The sequence below is a fragment of the Uranotaenia lowii genome, chromosome 2 (assembly GCF_029784155.1).
Source record: "Uranotaenia lowii strain MFRU-FL chromosome 2, ASM2978415v1, whole genome shotgun sequence".
Taxonomy (NCBI): Eukaryota; Metazoa; Arthropoda; class Insecta; order Diptera; family Culicidae; genus Uranotaenia; species Uranotaenia lowii.
In genome coordinates, this window is record NC_073692.1 from 30,478,917 (window position 1) to 30,500,029 (window position 21,113).

At 31.4% G+C, this 21,113-nt stretch overlaps 2 protein-coding genes across 2 annotated transcripts in view; both read left to right on the forward strand.

Annotated features, from left to right (window-relative positions):
- Positions 1 to 21,113, forward strand: part of LOC129741191 (uncharacterized) — a 302,643-nt gene that overhangs the window by 23,098 nt on the left and 258,432 nt on the right. The window lies entirely within an intron of this gene.
- On the forward strand, positions 55 to 1,575 carry LOC129741188 (uncharacterized). The gene is made up of 2 exons (XM_055732896.1): positions 55 to 599; positions 867 to 1,575. Exons 1-2 carry the CDS (start codon positions 55 to 57, stop codon positions 1,573 to 1,575), a joined length of 1,254 nt encoding a protein of 417 aa, XP_055588871.1.

The following is a 21,113-nucleotide window of genomic DNA, read 5'->3' on the forward strand; positions in this document are numbered from 1 at the left end:
GGGACACCCAAGGCACACAAAGTAGGCTTGCCATTAAGACCAGTAGTACCATGCATGACGTCACCATCTTATGAACTGTCTAAATACATAGGACGAATACTTCAAGCATCGATCAACAGCAAATACAACGTCAAAGATTCGTTTGAGTTCTGCGATTTCATCAACAATGTTGTACTTCCACCGGATCACATCCTCGTTTCTTTCGATGTTGTTTCCCTTTTCACCTGTATCCCCCGGGACCTAGTTCTCCGCAACATCATCAACAACTGGGACGCGATAAAGAAGAACACAAACATAAATTTGGACATGTTCCTCGAAATCGTTAACTTCTGCATGAGCTGCAGTTATTTCAGATTCAAAAACAAATTTTACCAACAAACATACGGCACGGCGATGGGCAATCCTGTGTCCAGCCCGATAGCTGACTTTGTGATGGAATCACTTTTAGACAATGTCACACGGACACTCGATTTCCAGATCCCGATCCTAAGGAAATACGTTGATGACCTACTGCTAGCCCTACCAAGAGAACATGTCGAACAGGTAAGAGAAAAGTTCAATCAATACCACCCGAAAATCCAATTTACTGTCGAGATAGAGTCAGATCATCGCCTCCCGTACTTGGATTTGATACTGATCAGACACGCAGACCAATCAATAAAAACCGAGTGGTATCGAAAAGCAATTTCGTCGGGTCGCTTTTTAAACTTCAGATCAGCTCATAACACACGGCTCAAAATCAACACGGCTCTGAATTTCATAAAACGTGTGAAAACCTTTTCGACAAACGTTTCCCCCGACGCCGCACTCAGGTTGATTCATGAAAATTTGAAATTAAACGATTACCCAACAACGTTAATTAATAGATTAGTGCAGAAAGCGAACGAAACCGACACCACCAGCCAAAACACACAAGACACACCCACACAACATTACCGATCCATATTGAACATCGACGGCCTAACTGCGAACATAGTTCGCTCACTGAAAACGGACTATCCGCAAGTACGCATCGGCACCACGCAACAACATACGATACGCAGCCTACTGCCTGTGGTTAAGGACCCGATACAACCGATCGATCGTTCCAATGTGGTCTACAATATCCCATGCGCAGGCGCATCCGACCGTAACGAGACATGCTCAAAAGTTTATGTTGGGCAAACTAGCTACAAACTTCGTACTAGAATGTCCAAGCATAAATGTGACGTCACCAAATTAAACCGAATCATCGCCTCAGGGTCCACAGCATCAGACCCAGCCATCAGAGAGCTACGACAATCGGCCGTTGTTGAACATTGCTTCGACCAGGGACACATGTTCGACTTTGAAAAAGCCACCGTTCTCGACAGCTCCAACAAGCACCGCCGGCATCTAGAGGTACTCGAAATGTGCTATATCCAAAGCACTCCGAATACCGTCAATATACAGAGCGACACGGACGGAAGAGCGATCTCCTACGGCGGAGTGTTCCACACACTCTCTCAGATAGCTCACAAGCACTCATCGGCGCCGGTTTCTGGCTATGAAGAAGAAACCCAAACAACAATAACAAACTGTGAGTCGAGTGGATAAAGTGTTGCTTCGGGACGTCATTCGGAATACGGATTAGGCGCCGCCGCCCAGGCCAGATTATAGTATTGGGCACGTAAGTTACACGCTATCCTCCTCACTTCTGAGCTGAACCATTTTCAAATTCAAATTTTATAGCCAGAAACCGACGATTGATGAACGCTTTAGGAGCGCATCTATTTCGGACTATAGCACGAATGTTCGAGTAAGTGAACATTTTTTCGTTTCACAAGAAATATGTTTTATGCTTTATGCTTTATTTTTAGTTCCTTGAAAAAGAATAAATAAATATTCGAAACGTTGGATGAAGAGCACATAAAAAGTGTTGTAAAATCTTGACCGAAAGACCGAAAGCCGAACATAACCTATAAATTATCTCCGGTCGAAAAACAAATAAAAAGAGCTTTGAAATCTGAAAATTAAAACAAGAAGTAAAAACGGTGACAATTACTCGACAACATAGTAACGTTCGATAAAAAAAAAAACTATAGTAAATACTAGAAACCAATCTTCATAAATTCAACAAGGGAAACTTTCTGAATTAACGTTTGAAAAAATACCTAACCTTTCAATTTAATAAAAACGAACGAAGATTGAATAAGAATTTTATACATTAATGTAGTTGTATGAAATTACGCGTTGAAATTATAACTTATTTTTCTTGCTGAATTATTATTTTTGAAGTTTTATTTTCTAAACAAAATGTTAAACATACATACCTACTTATTGAGAATTAAGTGCAGCATTGTAGTTCCATATAGATGCAACATTTGTCGATAAATAGCAAAGATTTAAATTGTTAAAAATTGTTCCATTTTTTAGTTGGGCAAGCTTGTCATTGTAGTTTCCTAGTAAATTATCTTAAAACAGTTTGAGAAGAACGTTCAAATTAAGAGGAGCTAACAGAATGATTCATAATTAGGTATGTACATGCCCATACTTCTAAACAAATTCAATATTCCAACCTCAAAATCAAAACTACAACCCTGAAGAGGTTTACTTTTATGAAGGAAAGAGGAAAAGATAGACAAAAGAGAATAAATCATAACTCTCTCACCGGGTAAACACCAAAAGTCACCGCTTGCTGCGATCGAAAAAAAAAAACGTCGAACACGTTCAAACTTGTTCGGTCGGTGGGTCTGACTCCTGTTGTATTCTGCTAAAACTTTGTTCTTTTTACATCAAATTCATCATAAAACCAATTCTCTACAATACTTTTATCACAAATAATCATCGTTTCGAACAAATTTGATATTCCACAATTCCGTTTCACTTCACTCCATAACTTTCAAATGCATTCCGAGTTGGCAATGACACTGATCCCTCTTTTCTCACATGAGTAATTTCGACCTAACTATTAATTCTTTCTTGTAAATATTTCCCCAAAACTTATCAAAACTTATTTTAATCTTGTATCTGAAAAACAATTTTGCCCGCGATCCACACTTTCAGCAGCAAACTATCTTGATCAAATTACAATCGACCGACAACGAGTAGCGAAAAAAACGACCGTTCAGCTTGGCACTCGAAGCGCGAATGTTAAATGACAAAAATGACAATAGTGCCAGAAATAACTACAATTTAAAAAAAAAAACCAAAAGAAAAAAAAGAGCCAAAATGACAAAAATTTACAAATGATTGACAAAAAAAAATTACAAAAAATAAATAAACAATTACCAAAAAGAACAAAAATTATATTAAAACAAAATGACAAAAATTAAAAATGACAAAAATGACATAAAATACAAAAATGATAAAAATGAAAAAAATAACAAAAATGACAAAAAATGACAAAAATGACAAAAATGACAAAAATGACAAAAATGACAAAATGACAAAAATGACAAAAATGACAAAAATGACAAAAATGACAAAAATGACAAAAATGACAAAAATGACAAAAATGACAAAAATGACAAAAATGACAAAAATGACAAAAATGACAAAAATGACAAAAATGACAAAAATGACAAAAATGACAAAAATGACAAAAATGACAAAAATGACAAAAATGAAAAAATGAAAAAAAAGAAAAAAAAGAAAAAAAATGACAAAAATGACAAAAATGACAAAAATGACAAAAATGACAAAAATGACAAAAATGACAAAATTGACAAAAATGACAAAAATGACAAAAATGACAAAAATGACAAAAATGACAAAAATGACAAAAATGACAAAAATGACAAAAATGACAAAAATGACAAAAATGACAAAAATGACAAAAATGACAAAAATGACAAAAATGACAAAAATGACAAAAATGACAAAAATGACAAAAATGACAAAAATGACAAAAAATGACAAAAATGACAAAAATGACAAAAATGACAAAAATGACAAAAATGACAAAAAAGACAAAAAAGACAAAAAAGACAAAAAAGACAAAAATGACAAAAAAGACAAAAAAGACAAAAATGACAAAAATGACAAAAATGTCAGAAATTTCAAAAATGTCAGAAATGACAGAAATGAATGTCAAAAATGACAAAAACGACAAAATAGACAAAAAGAAAAAATGACAAAAATGACAAAATTAACAAAAATGACAAAAACGACAAAAACGACAAAATAGACAAAAAGACAAAAATGGCAAAAATGACAAAAATAACAAAAATGACAAAAATGACAGAAATGACAAAAATTACAAAAACGATAAAAATGACAAAAATTACAAAAATTACAAAAATTACAAAAATTACAAAAATTACAGAAATTACAAAAATTACAAAAACTACAAAAATTGCAGAAATGAAAAAAAATGACAAAAATTACCAAAATGACAAAAATGACAAAAATGACAAAAATGACAAAAATAACAAAAATGACAAAAATGACAAAAATGACAAAAATGACAAAAATGGCAAAAATGACAAAAATGAAATAAATTACAAAAATGACAAAAAATGACAAAAATGACAAAAATGACAAAAATGACAAAAATGACAAAAATGACAAAAATGACAAAAATGACAAAAATGACAAAAATGACAAAAATGACAAAAATGACAAAAATGACAAAAATGACAAAAATGACAAAAATGACAAAAATGACAAAAATGACAAAAATGACAAAAATGACAAAAATGACAAAAATGACAAAAAAGACAAAAAAGACAAAAAAGACAAAAAAGACAAAAAAGACAAAAAAGACAAAAAAGACAAAAAAGACAAAAATGACAAAAATGACAAAAATGACAAAAATGTCAGAAATTTCAAAAATGACAAAAATGGCAAAAATGACAAAAATGACAAAAATGACAAAAATGACAAAATTGACAAAAATGACAAAAATGACAAAAATGACAAAATGACAAAAATGACAAAAATGACAAAAATGACAAAAATGACAAAAATGACAAAAATGACAAAAATGACAAAAATGACAAAAATGACAAAAATGACAAAAATGACAAAAATGACAAAAATGACAAAAATGACAAAAATGACAAAAATGACAAAAATGACAAAAATGACAAAAATGACAAAAATGACAAAAATGACAAAAATGACAAAAATGACAAAAATGACAAAAATGACAAAAATGACAAAAATGACAAAAATGACAAAAATGACAAAAATGACAAAAATGACAAAAATGACAAAAATGACAAAAATGACAAAAATGACAAAAATGACAAAAATGACAAAAATGACAAAAATGACAAAAATGACAAAAATGACAAAAATGACAAAAATGACAAAAATGACAAAAATGACAAAAATGACAAAAATGACAAAAATGACAAAAATGACAAAAATGACAAAAATGACAAAAATGACAAAAATGACAAAAATGACAAAAATGACAAAAATGACAAAAATGACAAAAATGACAAAAATGACAAAAATGACAAAAATGACAAAAATGACAAAAATGACAAAAATGACAAAAATGACAAAAATGACAAAAATGACAAAAATGACAAAAATGACAAAAATGACAAAAATGACAAAAATGACAAAAATGACAAAAATGACAAAAATGACAAAAATGACAAAAATGACAAAAATGACAAAAATGACAAAAATGACAAAAATGACAAAAATGACAAAAATGACAAAAATGACAAAAATGACAAAAATGACAAAAATGACAAAAATGACAAAAATGACAAAAATGACAAAAATGACAAAAATGACAAAAATGACAAAAATGGCAAAAATGACAAAAATGACAAAAATGACAAAAATGACAAAAATGACAAAAATGACAAAAATGACAAAAATGACAAAAATGACAAAAATGACAAAAATGACAAAAATGACAAAAATGACAAAAATGACAAAAATGACAAAAATGACAAAAATGACAAAATGACAAAAATGACAAAAATGACAAAAATGACAAAATGACAAAAATGACAAAAATGACAAAAATGACAAAAATGACAAAAATGACAAAAATGGCAAAAATGACAAAAATGACAAAAATGACAAAAATGACAAAAATGACAAAAATGACAAAAATGACAAAAATGACAAAATTGGAAAAAATGACAAAAATGACAAAAATGACAAAAATGACAAAAATGACAAAAATGACAAAAATGACAAAAATGACAAAAATGACAAAAATGACAAAAATGACAAAAATGACAAAAATGACAAAAATGACAAAAATGACAAAAATGACAAAAATGACAAAAATGACAAAAATGACAAAAATGACAAAAATGACAAAAATGACAAAAATGACAAAAATGACAAAAATGACAAAAATGACAAAAATGACAAAAATGACAAAAATGACAAAAATGACAAAAATGACAAAAATGACAAAAATGACAAAAATGACAAAAATGACAAAAATGACAAAAATGACAAAAATGACAAAAATGACAAAAATGACAAAAATGACAAAAATGACAAAAATGACAAAAATGACAAAAATGACAAAAATGACAAAAATGACAAAAATGACAAAAATGACAAAAATGACAAAAATGACAAAAATGACAAAAATGACAAAAATGACAAAATTGACAAAAATGACAAAAATGACAAAAATGACAAAAATGACAAAAATGACAAAAATGACAAAAATGACAAAAATGACAAAATTGACAAAATTGACAAAAATGACAAAAATGACAAAAATGACAAAAATGACAAAAATGGCAAAAATGACAAAAATGACAACAATGACAAAAATGACAAAAATGACAAAAATGACAAAATTGACAAAAATGACAAAAATGACAAAAATGACAAAAATGACAAAATTGACAAAAATGACAAAAATGACAAAAATGACAAAAATGACAAAAATGACAAAAATGACAAAAATGACAAAAATGACAAAAATGACAAAAATGACAAAAATGACAAAAATGACAAAAATGACAAAAATGACAAAAATGACAAAAATGACAAAAATGACAAAAATGACAAAAATGACAAAATGACAAAAATGACAAAAATGACAAAAATGACAAAAATGACAAAAATGACAAAAATGACAAAAATGACAAAAATGACAAAAATGACAAAAATGACAAAAATGACAAAAATGACAAAAATGACAAAAATGACAAAAATGACAAAAATGACAAAAATGACAAAAATGACAAAAATGACAAAAATGACAAAAATGACAAAAATGACAAAAATGACAAAAATGACAAAAATGACAAAAATGACAAAAATGACAAAAATGACAAAAATGACAAAAATGACAAAATGACAAAAATGACAAAAATGACAAAAATGACAAAAATGACAAAAATGACAAAAATGACAAAAATGACAAAAATGACAAAAATGACAAAAATGACAAAAATGACAAAAATGACAAAAATGACAAAAAAGACAAAAAAGACAAAAAAGACAAAAAAGACAAAAAAGACAAAAAAGACAAAAAAGACAAAAAAGACAAAAAAGACAAAAAAGACAAAAAAGACAAAAAAGACAAAAAAGACAAAAAAGACAAAAAGACAAAAAAGACAAAAAAGACAAAAAAGACAAAAAAGACAAAAAAGACAAAAAAGACAAAAAAGACAAAAAAGACAAAAAAGACAAAAAAGACAAAAAAGACAAAAAAGACAAAAAAGACAAAAAAGACAAAAAAGACAAAAAAGACAAAAAAGACAAAAAAGACAAAAAAGACAAAAAAGACAAAAAAGACAAAAAAGACAAAAAAGACAAAAAAGACAAAAAAGACAAAAAAGACAAAAAAGACAAAAAAGACAAAAAAGACAAAAAAGACAAAAAAGACAAAAAAGACAAAAAAGACAAAAAAGACAAAAAAGACAAAAAAGACAAAAAAGACAAAAAAGACAAAAAAGACAAAAAAGACAAAAAAGACAAAAAAGACAAAAAAGACAAAAAAGACAAAAAAGACAAAAAAGACAAAAAAGACAAAAAAGACAAAAAAGACAAAAAAGACAAAAAAGACAAAAAAGACAAAAAAGACAAAAAAGACAAAAAAGACAAAAAAGACAAAAAAGACAAAAAAGACAAAAAAGACAAAAAGACAAAAAAGACAAAAAAGACAAAAAAGACAAAAAAGACAAAAAGACAAAAAAGACAAAAAAGACAAAAAAGACAAAAAAGACAAAAAAGACAAAAAAGACAAAAAAGACAAAAAAGACAAAAAAGACAAAAAAGACAAAAAAGACAAAAAAGACAAAAAAGACAAAAAAGACAAAAAAGACAAAAAAGACAAAAAAGACAAAAAAGACAAAAAAGACAAAAAAGACAAAAAAGACAAAAAAGACAAAAAAGACAAAAAAGACAAAAAAGACAAAAAAGACAAAAAAGACAAAAAAGACAAAAAAGACAAAAAAGACAAAAAAGACAAAAAAGACAAAAAAGACAAAAAAGACAAAAAAGACAAAAAAGACAAAAAAGACAAAAAAGACAAAAAAGACAAAAAAGACAAAAAAGACAAAAAAGACAAAAAAGACAAAAAAGACAAAAAAGACAAAAAAGACAAAAAAGACAAAAAAGACGAAAAAGACGAAAAAGACGAAAAAGACGAATAAGACGAAAAAGACGAAAAAGACGAAAAAGACAAAAAAGACAAAAAAGACAAAAAAGACAAAAAAGACAAAAAAGACAAAAAAGACAAAAAAGACAAAAAAGACAAAAAAGACAAAAAAGACTAAAAAGACTAAAAAGACTAAAAAGACCAAAAAGACTAAAAAGACTAAAAAGACTAAAAAGACTAAAAAGACTAAAAAGACTAAAAAGACTAAAAAGACTAAAAAGACAAAAAAGACAAAAAAGACAAAAAAGACAAAAAAGACAAAAAAGACAAAAAAGACAAAAAAGACAAAAAAGACAAAAAAGACAAAAAAGACAAAAAAGACAAAAAAGACAAAAAAGACAAAAAAGACAAAAAAGACAAAAAAGACAAAAAAGACAAAAAAGACAAAAAAGACAAAAAAGACAAAAAAGACAAAAAAGACAAAAAAGACAAAAATGACATAAATGACAAAAATGACAAAAATGACAAAAATGACAAAAATGACAAAAAAGACAAAAATGACAAAAATGATAAAAATGACAAAAATGACAAAAATGACAAAATTGACAAAAATGACAAAAATGACAAAAATGACAAAAATGACAAAAATGACAAAAAATGACAAAAATGACAAAATTGATAAAATTGACAAAAATGACATAAATGACTTAAATGACTGAAATGACTGAGACGACAAAAATGTCAAAAAGACAAAAATTACAAAACTGACAAAAATGTCAAAAATGACAAAAACTACAAAAAAAGACAAAAATGACAGACAGAAAGAAAAATGACATAAATGACAAAAATGTCAAATATAACAAAAATGGCAAAATGACAAAAATGACAATACGATAAAACTTACATAAAAACACAAACTTTTTTTGAAAAATTACAAAATCCTAATGAATTATTTCTGAGTGTAATCAACGATTAAAAATTTAAATTTGAAGTTGGAACCCCCTTTATTTGAAATTTTCATCATTCTCTTCACTTTTTGAGTTTTTCATAATTTTGGAATAATTTTACATTTCAAGTTTTTGTCCTCACCTCATTCGAACTGTTCGAGTCGAACGTTAAAAGGCAATGAATTTCTTCAGTGAACCAACATAAACATCTCGACATTCGTTCAAAAAACAAAAACCAATGACCGTAAATTAAGTTCACACCAGTCAAGCGGCACTGCTGCTGCTGCCGTCCTTGAACCAAAACAAATCGGATCATCTGGATAATGTTTCCGAAAAATAATTGGAACCAGGCGATAATTTTACGGACACAGATAACGCAACAATTCCAATCATGGTCCCATTTCATCCTGCAGCCTCCCGAGCCTTCTGCTGTTGCTCCATCCTTACGGATGAGAAAAATAAACCCGTCTGTACAGCATTGTTCCCGAAGAAAAAATCTCTCTCTATCGTATCTGCTCAATCTGTAAAAACCCGTAATTTGCGGGAAAAATTATCGAAAGATCGAAACCAAGTTGCCCTCCCATTAAATCCTAGTTTATCTCTACCGTCATTCAATAAACCTTGAAGCCGACTCAAGCTCCCCATATTGTGAATTTTGTAGGCCACAGTTTGTTTCTATGTGGATGCCGGATAAGCAGCACACATTGCAGCCACATTCTATTATACTGCTGTTGGTAAGTTCTACGGATATAGGGCAGTAAATCCGTGAGTTCTCTCGGAAGCTGGTGAATTCAGCCAGACAACGAGAGGCTCAAAACACAAGCCCCAGACAGAGAATCAACTTTACGGATAATTGCTCGTAGGAAAGTTTTAGTCGATAAATTTCCCCCCTCCTAAACTGAGCGGTTCACATCATTGGGTCTAAATATATTGGGGCCAGTGATGCTAGTTTTTTCATCTCGAAATCCACAATGAGCTTTTGTAAAAAAAGTCTCCACAAAAAAGCATCTCCAAAGGATGAAAAAAGTTTTAAGTTTACCCTAAACGTTTCGGCATTTTTTTATGTCTTTTTCAAGGAATCAAACACTAATTTAATTTAAAATCAATTTGTATTTTCGAACTGGCAACACCAAGCAGTGTCAAATTCTGCTTCAAACACCATATATCCTCTGAATCTCCGATGAGCTTTAAAGGCAAGTGTTTGCTTCGAGTAATGAAAAATGCTGGCCATGACTTATTTCCGGATTCTGGTGTACGGAAAAGAGCGTTATTGCAGCATCATCGGTCACACCACACTCCACACATACACATACTCGAGCAAACAAAGCATTGGAGGCACTTTTTCTGTTGGCATTTGAAGAGTGTCAGCAAAAAAAAAAGAACAACATAACCTAAAAGCTGACACTGCATAGTGCATTTTGGTAGAGGAAGTTGCAGCATCATTTTGCCAACAGAACTAGCCTTGCAGAAATAATGCACAAAATTTCAAGGACCTGCGTTTTTGGGCCTGGACCGTCATCGGCTGGCCGGAAATTTTCGACCGAAGGCCATTTTGAACTGCGTCATTTTGCAATCCTGTACCCAATGATCATAGCTTTGGCATCAACGATTTTCTCGACACACAAAACACAAAAACATAGCCTGGAAGGACACATGAGAAGATGAGAACAACGAACGATGGACCCAATCTGACTCGGCTTGGGTTAAAACAATCCATACATATATACATATATGTATTGCGGAGCCAAAGCAAAGGGTGGGGGTAATAAACATAAATCAATTGCTTGCCAATACAATTTGCTATTAAGCTGGCAACTGACAACGAGGTTTAATTTATCGCTAACGATAATGCTCCCACAGGCGAACTTCATTCCGATTATAGTATGTAGTAGGTATAGTATTGCTCAGGGAGAAATGCACCTGAATGCCCGATAAGAACAACAAGGAAATTACACCTGGCTCTGGAGGTCTGTAAGCTGTAAATTAATACTAACGTCGAGGCAAAGAATAATGAGAAAAGATTTAACCTCTGTTTAACCTTATCGAGGCTTATGGCGATTTTCTCTGCTCAGTTTGGTATAGTGGAATGATTAATCACAGCCAGCCACTTTCAACATACCATATGGTTGATAAAAGGGTTCGTTTATTTGCATAGAAATCGAAAATTACATTATTTTTACATCAACATAGATTTCAGCAATTTTCTGATAAACAATCAATATTCAAAGCACACCGTGTTTATTTTGTCTAACAACGGGAGTCAGTATTCATGATGTTATCGTTTACTTCATCTTTACCATAATCAGTTTATCGTTTTGCTTATTTCTATGTCTCCTCTTATCTTTTTTCATTCCAGTTTTCAACCTTTTTTTTCATTTCTGCGACTTTTAACTTAAACTATCTTTAATCTTCTGTTATAAATTTGAAGTATTTTTTTAATTTTTATCTCCAGACGTTACACGAAAAAATGGCACCCTTGATGAAATTACTCTTTAATTCAGTCGTAATTATAATTTGTTGTAAAGTAAGTTAAATAAGACAGAAAGAGATGTACTGTAAACTGAGGAAACTTTGATTAATTTTTTCATTCATTTTTAGATATTCTCAAAGGGTTTATTTTTTGGGCTCGAACCATTCTATGTTTCGGGGTAATTTTGATCACCAACTGATTTTAAGCACCATCTTAAACAAGTGGTAACGGACCCCTTGGTTGTGTTGCAATTACTGTTAATGGTGGACAATTTGTGCGATTGAGACTTCCCGTACCAACTCGGGTCGAAAGATCTATCAGCCACTGGTGGGTCAAATATACATATGTACATTAGGGTGTCCCAAAATTGCATAACTTTTGGGAATCTGAGGGCTCACCCTCCAAATGGTAGATAAGGATGTGCAGAACAAACTTTTGTATGGGGCCTTCTAAAAAAAATCATGTTCAGAGGTTCCGCAAGCGCGATTTTTGAAAAAAGTCCACTTTCAAAAGATTTGATTTTAAATAAATTCTGGAACCAAAAAATTTCATAAAATTTATATATTTTATATTTTTTTAATTTTGTTTGAGTTAAATACTACACGTAAAAAATGAAAAATGAACCAAATTTGTATCAAAATGTAAAACAAGCAAGCTATTTCCAAGGAAAAAAAATTTTTTGTCCAAAAATTTTGTATTCAACTGACCAAAATGTGTACCAAGCGTAAAATATTTTTGATACCAAAGCCATCCAAAGATGCGAATTTTTGTACACTTAAACTTTGCTGAACAAAATATGTTGTTTGTATCAGTGGTACCGTCAACTGGGGCAACATGCAACAATTTTCAACTTCAATGGCTTCTAAAAAACTTATGTTCACAGTTAATCGTATCCTTTATGCATCAAAAGTTTTAAGGATGCTGGGGCATCAAATTGGCGTAGTTAAAAAAATTTTTGGTTTCTTCAGTTATTTTTAATTTTCTAAAAACATGCGATTTTCACACTCCTTAGAAAATGGGGTAACTTGCAACAAACTTTGTTTTTAATGAAAAATCTTATGAACGCGTACGAAAATTCATAGTTTTTAATATATATGCGATGCCTTAAAGACCATTACGCATGACAACACCAATTGCAGTAGTTTTTGGGTCTGTAAAAACAAATTTTCACATTTTTTCTGAAAATAAGGATGCTGCATACATTTAGGGGTTAAATAATACTACGAAAAAATCTACAAGCTGAAATTATAAAAATAAATGTTTGGATGAATGAAATTTAAATGTTTACAAACGCGTGATACGAAACATTCATATTCCAGCACATGGAAACGAGATTTACAAGGTATTTCTTTGATTTGCATTTTGTTGCATTTAACCCCAGACACCTAACTGAATTTAAAAAATATTCATTTAAAAAAATTGGGTGATTGTTCGAAAAATATTTTTACACCAACAATGTTGGTATAACATGAGGAAACCTGTAAAAAGTTTGTAGGTACTTTTATCAAGCCGATCCGTCATACTGGGTAAAGTTTTTTTCGGCATCAAAAAATGTTATAATTTGTACATTTATTGCTCGATTTTTCAAATTTTACATAAAAATAAAAAACTTAAGACAACTAGCTTAAGATGCGAGAAATTATGTCATCATCATTTTGTTATCATTAAAAGATAACTTTATTACAATACATAAAATTAAAAATTGATTCAATGTAGTGTTATATAAATGTTCTATCGAACCCCGCTGTTGCATGATGCCCCGTTTGACGGTATCATCGTGTGAAGAGCTATTCACGGTTTAATTCTCAATAAAAATCACAACTTAGGATATTTTTTATTCAATTTATCAAATTTGTCTTAATAAATACCTACTTTAAAATCAAAATACTTGCAAAAAAAGACTTTAATGGTTTAAGGAAGTCATCAGAAGTCCTAATGCCAAATTTGAGCGGAATCGGACAAGAGGAAGGGGTTGCACTGACTCTCAAGTGTACAAGTGATTCTGAGAAATCACACAAAGCAAAAAAAACTGGTTTTTCATCATACATTTTTTTCTTTACCAATCGATTGCTTGATTATGTAGATTTTATTAAAATTTCAATTAAGACAAAAATTTCACCTGAAGACTGCAACTCGATTGGACTTAAAACAAAAAAGTTATGGCTGTTCAAAAATTGTATTTTGGTTACAAACTGTCCTGTAAAACGCAATGAGTAAAATGTACTCATTGTGTGTTAAACGACAATTTGCCACGAAAATACAACCTTTGTACAGCCATAACTTTTTTGTTTTAAGTCCAATCGAGTTGCAGTCTTCAGATGAAATGTTAGTCTTAATTGAAATTTTAATAAAATCTACATAATCAAGCAATCGATTGGTAAAGAAAAACATGTATGATGAAAAACCAGTTTTTTATGCTTCTTTAGAACACTATGTCTCAGAATCCCTTGCACACTTGAGATTCAGTGTAGCCCCTTCCTGTTATCCGATTCCGCTCAAATTTGGCATATGGCCTTCTGATGACTCCCTCAAACCATCAAAGTCTTTTTTTTCCGAGTATTTTGATTTTAAAGTAGGTATTTATTAAGACAAATTTGATAAATTAAATAAAAAATATCCTAAGTTGTGATTTTTATTGAGAATTAAACCGTGAATAGCTCTTCACACGATGATACCACTGATACAAACAACATATTTTGTTCAGCAAAGTTTAAGTGTACAAAAATTCGCATCTTTTGATGGCTTTGGTATCAAAAATATTTTACGCTTGGTACACGTTTTGGTCAGTTGAATACAAAATTTTTAGACAAAAATTTTTTTTTTCCTTGGAAATAGCTTGCTTGTTTTACATTTTGATACAAATTTGGTTCATTTTTCATTTTTTACGTGTAGTATTTAACTCAAACAAAATTAAAAAAAAATATAATATATATAAATTTTATGAAATTTTTTGGTTCCAGAATTTATTTAAAATCAAATCTTTTGAAAGTGGACTTTTTTCAAAGATCGCGCTTGCGGAACCTCTAAACATGATTTTTTTTAGTCGGCCCCATACAAAAGTTTGTTCTGCACATCCTTATCTACCATTTGGAGGGTGAGCCTCCAGATTCCCAGAAGTTATGCAATTTTGGGACACCCTAATGTACATTAACTCAGAAAAATCTCATTATGTAGGCGATAAGATTCTCTTAAGAAAAAATAATGAAATTCATAAGACTGTTTTATGATGTAATGAACTCGAAGGATGAACACCGCTTGAAATGAGGGGTTGTTGCTTTTCATAAGATTTTCTTATGGTAAGAGGAAATGTTGCACAAAATTAAAATAATTCAAAATTACGTTTCATTTCATTCAATTTGAAATTATTAAAATTATAGAAAAAAATTGCCTGAGTGTAAATACATATATATAAATCCACTTTTCCGCATTTTGAGCCTCTTACGCTAATAACTACAAGAAAAAAACAAATAAAATCATAGTTGTATAGAACTTTATATTTATATGTTACCAAAATTTCTGTTGATTTTTTTTCTTCGAAACTCAGCGCTTAAATGCGTTCCTGATCATTTATGTGAACAGGTTTACTATTGGAAGAATTTAGTGTATATTCCGCTTAGAGATTAAATTCCAATTATATCATGAATTATATGTATTAAAAATGACTTTGATATAAACACAAAAATTATACCCTCACAAATGTAGTATATGATTTAAAGCATAAACTGTCATAAATTAAATACTCAACAGTTTTATGCTACAGCTTAAACCTCAAGTCGTAATTCTCAAGCATTATCCAAATATTCGGTTGAATCAACCAAGTCGTTGACATTAACAGTTTCCAAACAAATTTATTCTTCCATATTTTCGTTAAGTGCGTAGCGTAATATGATCGTTCTGTTTGTGACTTGGTGCATCGGTAAGTCAGCGCAACGAAACCATAACACAAGTGATCGATTATTAATTTTGCTTACGCATTGAACCGACTATATATTTTCGCGTGCTTTATGTAACTCCAGGCTCCTCCTTAAAATATATGTTTATGCAGAGTTAAGAATTGTGTGTAGAGTTAAGTAAGCAGAAGAACCAAGAGAAATAAAATAAACGAAGTCAATATAGTATAGACGACACGGGAGTATGTTTCTTATCTTTGAAGACAATACCGCGAGTTTATTATACAAAGCTGAAAGATTTATCTTCCTCGTAAAGTCTATTGTTTCCTGCCAAGTGCTTCCAGTTTATTTGCAGAAGTGTTGGTTGTAGGCTTTCGGCAATGTTGTGGAAGTGAGAGGGGAAGGGAAATAGTTGAGAATGGATAACAGTGGCTGTAAAATCTGGAAGCTAGAAGAATGCGCAGAAATGGAAAAGGATTGCTTCGATCAAATTTTCTTAGATTTGTCGTGAAAAGGTTACGGAAACGGCTGGAAAGCTAAGTATATTCTTTCTATTTAATTTATTGTAATTTTCTCGAATAACTAGATTCGCTTGCACATTTTTCGCCTGTCAAAAATTTGTATACAATTCTTTACTCACCTTGTTTTCTATTTTCTTGAACTATTTGTTTACATATGTTTGATGACAAATTTGCATTGTCACAAAATTTGCTCCATGTTATTCTGGCCACGATATCAAACTGCATTCCATCGGGTATGCTGACTACCAAATAAGAATTCCAAACTATCATAAAAGCCCCGTATTTCAAACGCAATATTTGATGATGTTAGAGTCAGTTTTACGAATAAACGGAAGTAAATTCATAAAATTTCAATTTTCTAACGCCGTATTCATAAAACCAAACAGTATAAGTAAAGTTTTTCAAAACATTTAAATAAATATTCAAAATCTGGGGTTTTAAATGCCCTTTTTTTATTCAACCTATTCATAACTTTCACTTCCGACTCCGGTCAACACAATCCGCGAGCTCTTTTGGAAATCAATGTTGATCTGTATAGATGTGTATACTCGAAGAGATCTACGGAACCATATGCCAGAAGGCCCATCAAGAAGACTCTAACACCGGTAGTCAGGTAACATTGCGTGGTACCCAAAATCATGCGAGGATAAAGTTTCGCCGTTTTTTCACTAACAGCTTTCCTGGAACGCAAGTGTGTTACTAAATAGTTGTTTCATAATTAAATTTAACGATACCTACTTAGCAATTTAAGCTTAAATATGAATAATTTCAGCAATTTTTCTTCGTAAAATTTTCTGACTTCTCCTTAGCAGTTTGTTATGAAACCTGATAACTGTTTGTTTTGCCACTGGTTACCATGATTGCCTAGGAACGTATTCAAGAGGCGTACAAATATGACGGTGAGAGAAAAAAGCGAAATCGTAGAGCGAAATTTGAGATTGACGAAATTTTTGTGTGAAAACTCTAGCGCGAATAGAAAATCTCAATAATTCATTGGAGTTTTAAGTTTGACCTTCTTCATTGTGGGATTGAAGCTGTGTAAATTTTTTCATACTGTACCATTCAAACAGATTGGTATCCTAGTCAGAAGGATAGAGCTTTGAATATGAATGCCTTCTCGGCTCAGAAAAAAGAAATGCAGTTGATAAATCATCTAAGCCCTAAATGTTCGGAAAGAGTGAAATAATGAACAATTTTATTATGAGATTGTACTTTTCTAAATAGCGATGCTCCGTATAGAAATACCGAAAAAAACTGTAGAATTTCTGTTTTTTTTTTTCGGTATTTTCGACTTTTTACAGGTTATTAGAAAAGAAACATACAACACCATACAACGAAAAATCGAAGTCAACATCTTTATCTTCCACTCAAATAAATAAATATGAATAAATCATAGAAAAGCTATCATAAAAAATAATATTCTACTTTAATACCATGAATACTTTTGAAATATTTTTTTTAAGGGGAGGGGGGGATGCTTACACTAATTATATTTTTTGTTCTTTCAATGTTTCTTTTCAAGAGCGAGCAAAGGCGCTATATCCAAGGTCAAAGACCAGAAATGATTGTGCATCGAAATCCGAAACTCTAAATTATTAACATTGAAGTTAAAGCAATACTGTAAATTTTTAAGTAATGAAAATAAGGAAATTTCTAAAATTATTAACTATACTATGGGGTTTTGGATTTCGGTACAGAAAAACATCATTTCCACCCACAGAAGGACGAAGTCACACGGACCGCCATCAAGGAGCACAGAAATTTAGCATATGTGCTCCCAACGTTAAAACCTCACTAATAGTCATGGAAACGTATGGTACTGTTGTCCACGTTTCTTCCTCCCTTTGTTTCAGTTGTCTCTGCGTCCAATACTGCACAGTGGGCCCGGCCAAGTTAAGATGAGTAGTAAATGTACTTTTACTACTCACCGGGATGCTGACAAGATCTGGCTGTGTACGTATCATAAGCATATAAGCATAAGCATAAGCATAAGAAGTGTTGGTTGTAGGCTTTCGGAAAAAACATATATTTTTAAGGAATAAAAATATCAAGTTTTACAATTGTTGAATATAAACCAAATGTCACCATTTTATGCTTAAACCTTCCAAACATTGAAAACTGCTTATACAAGTTAGAAATTATTATTGATAATCTTACGAAAATTTTCTTGCTGATCAATGTTACCCCGATGATCAAAGCACAGATTACAAACTACCCGAGCAGACTTATATGACTAAATAATTCCTAATTTTGCTATCATTCCTTGAAACTAAAATTTGGTATAAAATTTAGTTCGAATAAAAATTTGGCTCAATTTTCATATGTGGATATCATAATCATGCCAAGTAGGTATAGGTTTCACTGAAACTTCTCGTTTTACCACCATTTTAAAATGCATTTTGAGAGCACAAAGCTTAGACGCCATTTTTAGGTGTCGAACGAAATCAAAACTTGGCATCGTTATGCATTCAAAATTCCTTAGAAAATGCTGCTAAACGAGGTATCAAAATACTTTGAGTGAAAGATAAAATGCAATTCCTTTTCTAAATTTAAAATTGATTAATGGTGGTTTAGCTATCGATGTTATATGCCGAATACCTGAACGATACCTTATTCTGCCAAGTCTAAGGAAACCACACTAGAAAGTGCGAGCACTATGCTAGTAATGACTGAGTTGGTTTTATTTTTGTTTTCAGGTCAAATTATATTTGAACAAGATTTTTCATCCAAGAAAATTTAATGCCGAATCATTAGGTTGTCACTTTTCTACTCTATGAAACTTAGGAACCATAATGATGCCTTGTCCAGCTATTGTAGAAAAATCGACACCTTAAAGGGCTATAGTTCGAAAAAACTGCAACACTTTATTTGTGAATAGCTTTTGAATGTATGGATGAAAATTGTTGAAATTTTCAGTAAAGCTACCTAGTAATGTAATGTGACTTGAACAAAACCGTCAAGTTGTTTTTGAGATAGCGTCCAATACTGAAGTTCATTGACAATTTTTTTTTGGTCAGAATCGAGGAAAATTCAGAAAAAGTCCAGTGGGAGACCCAAAAACAGCTGGAAATCAACTATTTGACCAAAATTCACAAGGTTAGTCCAATAGTGAGCAAAAATTTGAATAAAAAGATAGAAGATTGATTCCATGAAGTGAGGGGAATGTGAGAGGTTTTTTCAGGCTCAATTTGAAAACATGAAAAGAGGAAATGATAGAAAAGTCCAATTTTTCTGAATGGTTCGTCTAGCTGAGCAATAAATAAAAACCTGACTTCATTTCTACATTGTAGAAAAGCTGCCCACCGGTAAAATAAACAAAATACGGTGATCAAATCGTGCGCAAAATATTTGGATTTCTTGTGGGGAGATATTTTGACAAATTTCGTAATAGACAGCAAAACGAATTATTTAGCGGTCACTTGGCGGGATTCCAACCAGAAACTTTTCGTATACAAGTCTCGCCTGTATTTCCCGGAGATAACAAGGAGAAAAAATTGAAAAATTTAATGTCTAATACTTAAGGAGGCTAACGATCTGTGAAAACAGCAAATTACTCAGTCTTTCATAACGAATGACTTAATGAATAGAAATGGAAAATAAAAAGAAGACTGCCTCCAAATGCGACCGTTTTCTCTGAAAAGCACTGCAATAGGTCCCACAAAGTGTATACTCTGTTTTAGTTGGATCTGGATCGTAACATTACATAAAGCTATCTATAAACAGTGCCGTTGAAAAGCTACAAATCAAGCCATAGATGGCACTGTTTTTCGTCAATTTTTAAAGGATTTTTTAAAAAAGAGCATTTAAAATTTTACTTATGTTTCTGAAGATATTTTGTTCGTACTAGTGTACATCTGTTTTAAAAAGAAACACAAACACATACAGGATCTCAACGAAACTTGGTTTCTTCGAAGAGATTCTTTTTTTATTAACTCTAAGCGTACATCTTTCGAGGATATGATAGCTAGCATCTTACAAATGCTAAAACCACCAACCCACAGAAAGTGTACTATGTGTGCCGTGACCGGGATTCGATCTCATGCCCGCTGGCGACGACTCAAAAAAAAAAGATGTTTAGAGGTCACAATGGTTCAATTTTTAAAGTAAAAAGCCAGGGTCAAAACCCCGTTTCCTAATAAAATTCTCAGATTTTGAAAAAGTATCAAACATTTGTCTCTTATATTTTTAAAATTTGGAAGTTTTCTGAGAAAATTGTATTGCTATAACTTGCCGTTTTAAAGTTATTTAAGTTTTACTGTGGGCAAAAGATATAATTTTCAAATTTTTGCTAGGAATTGAGCCAAATAACTCTTGAAATCAACTTTTTTATCTTTTTATCGATTCTTGACCATTTTTCTTTGGTGAACATATCAGAAGAATTGATTGGACATGGTTTTAAATGCGTTACAAGCTTATTAACGGTGATATGACGCCAACAGATTCGTGGGAAGTCATCAGGCCGGCTTCATGGAGGGACGGTCTACGACGGACCAGATATTCACATTATGGCAAATCCTCCAAAAATGCCGGGAACACCAAGTCCCTACGCACCATCTATTCAAAGCCGCATACGACACGATCGACCGTAACGAGCTATGGAAAATCATGGACGAGAACGGCTTTTCCGGGAAGCTGATCAGACTGATCAAGGCGATGATGGATGGAACGCAGTGCTGTGTGCGGATTTCGGGTGAATTTTCGAGTTCGTTCGAATCGTGCGGGGGGGCTTCGACAAGGTGATGGTCTATCCTGCATGATGTTCAACGTGGCGCTAGAAGGTGT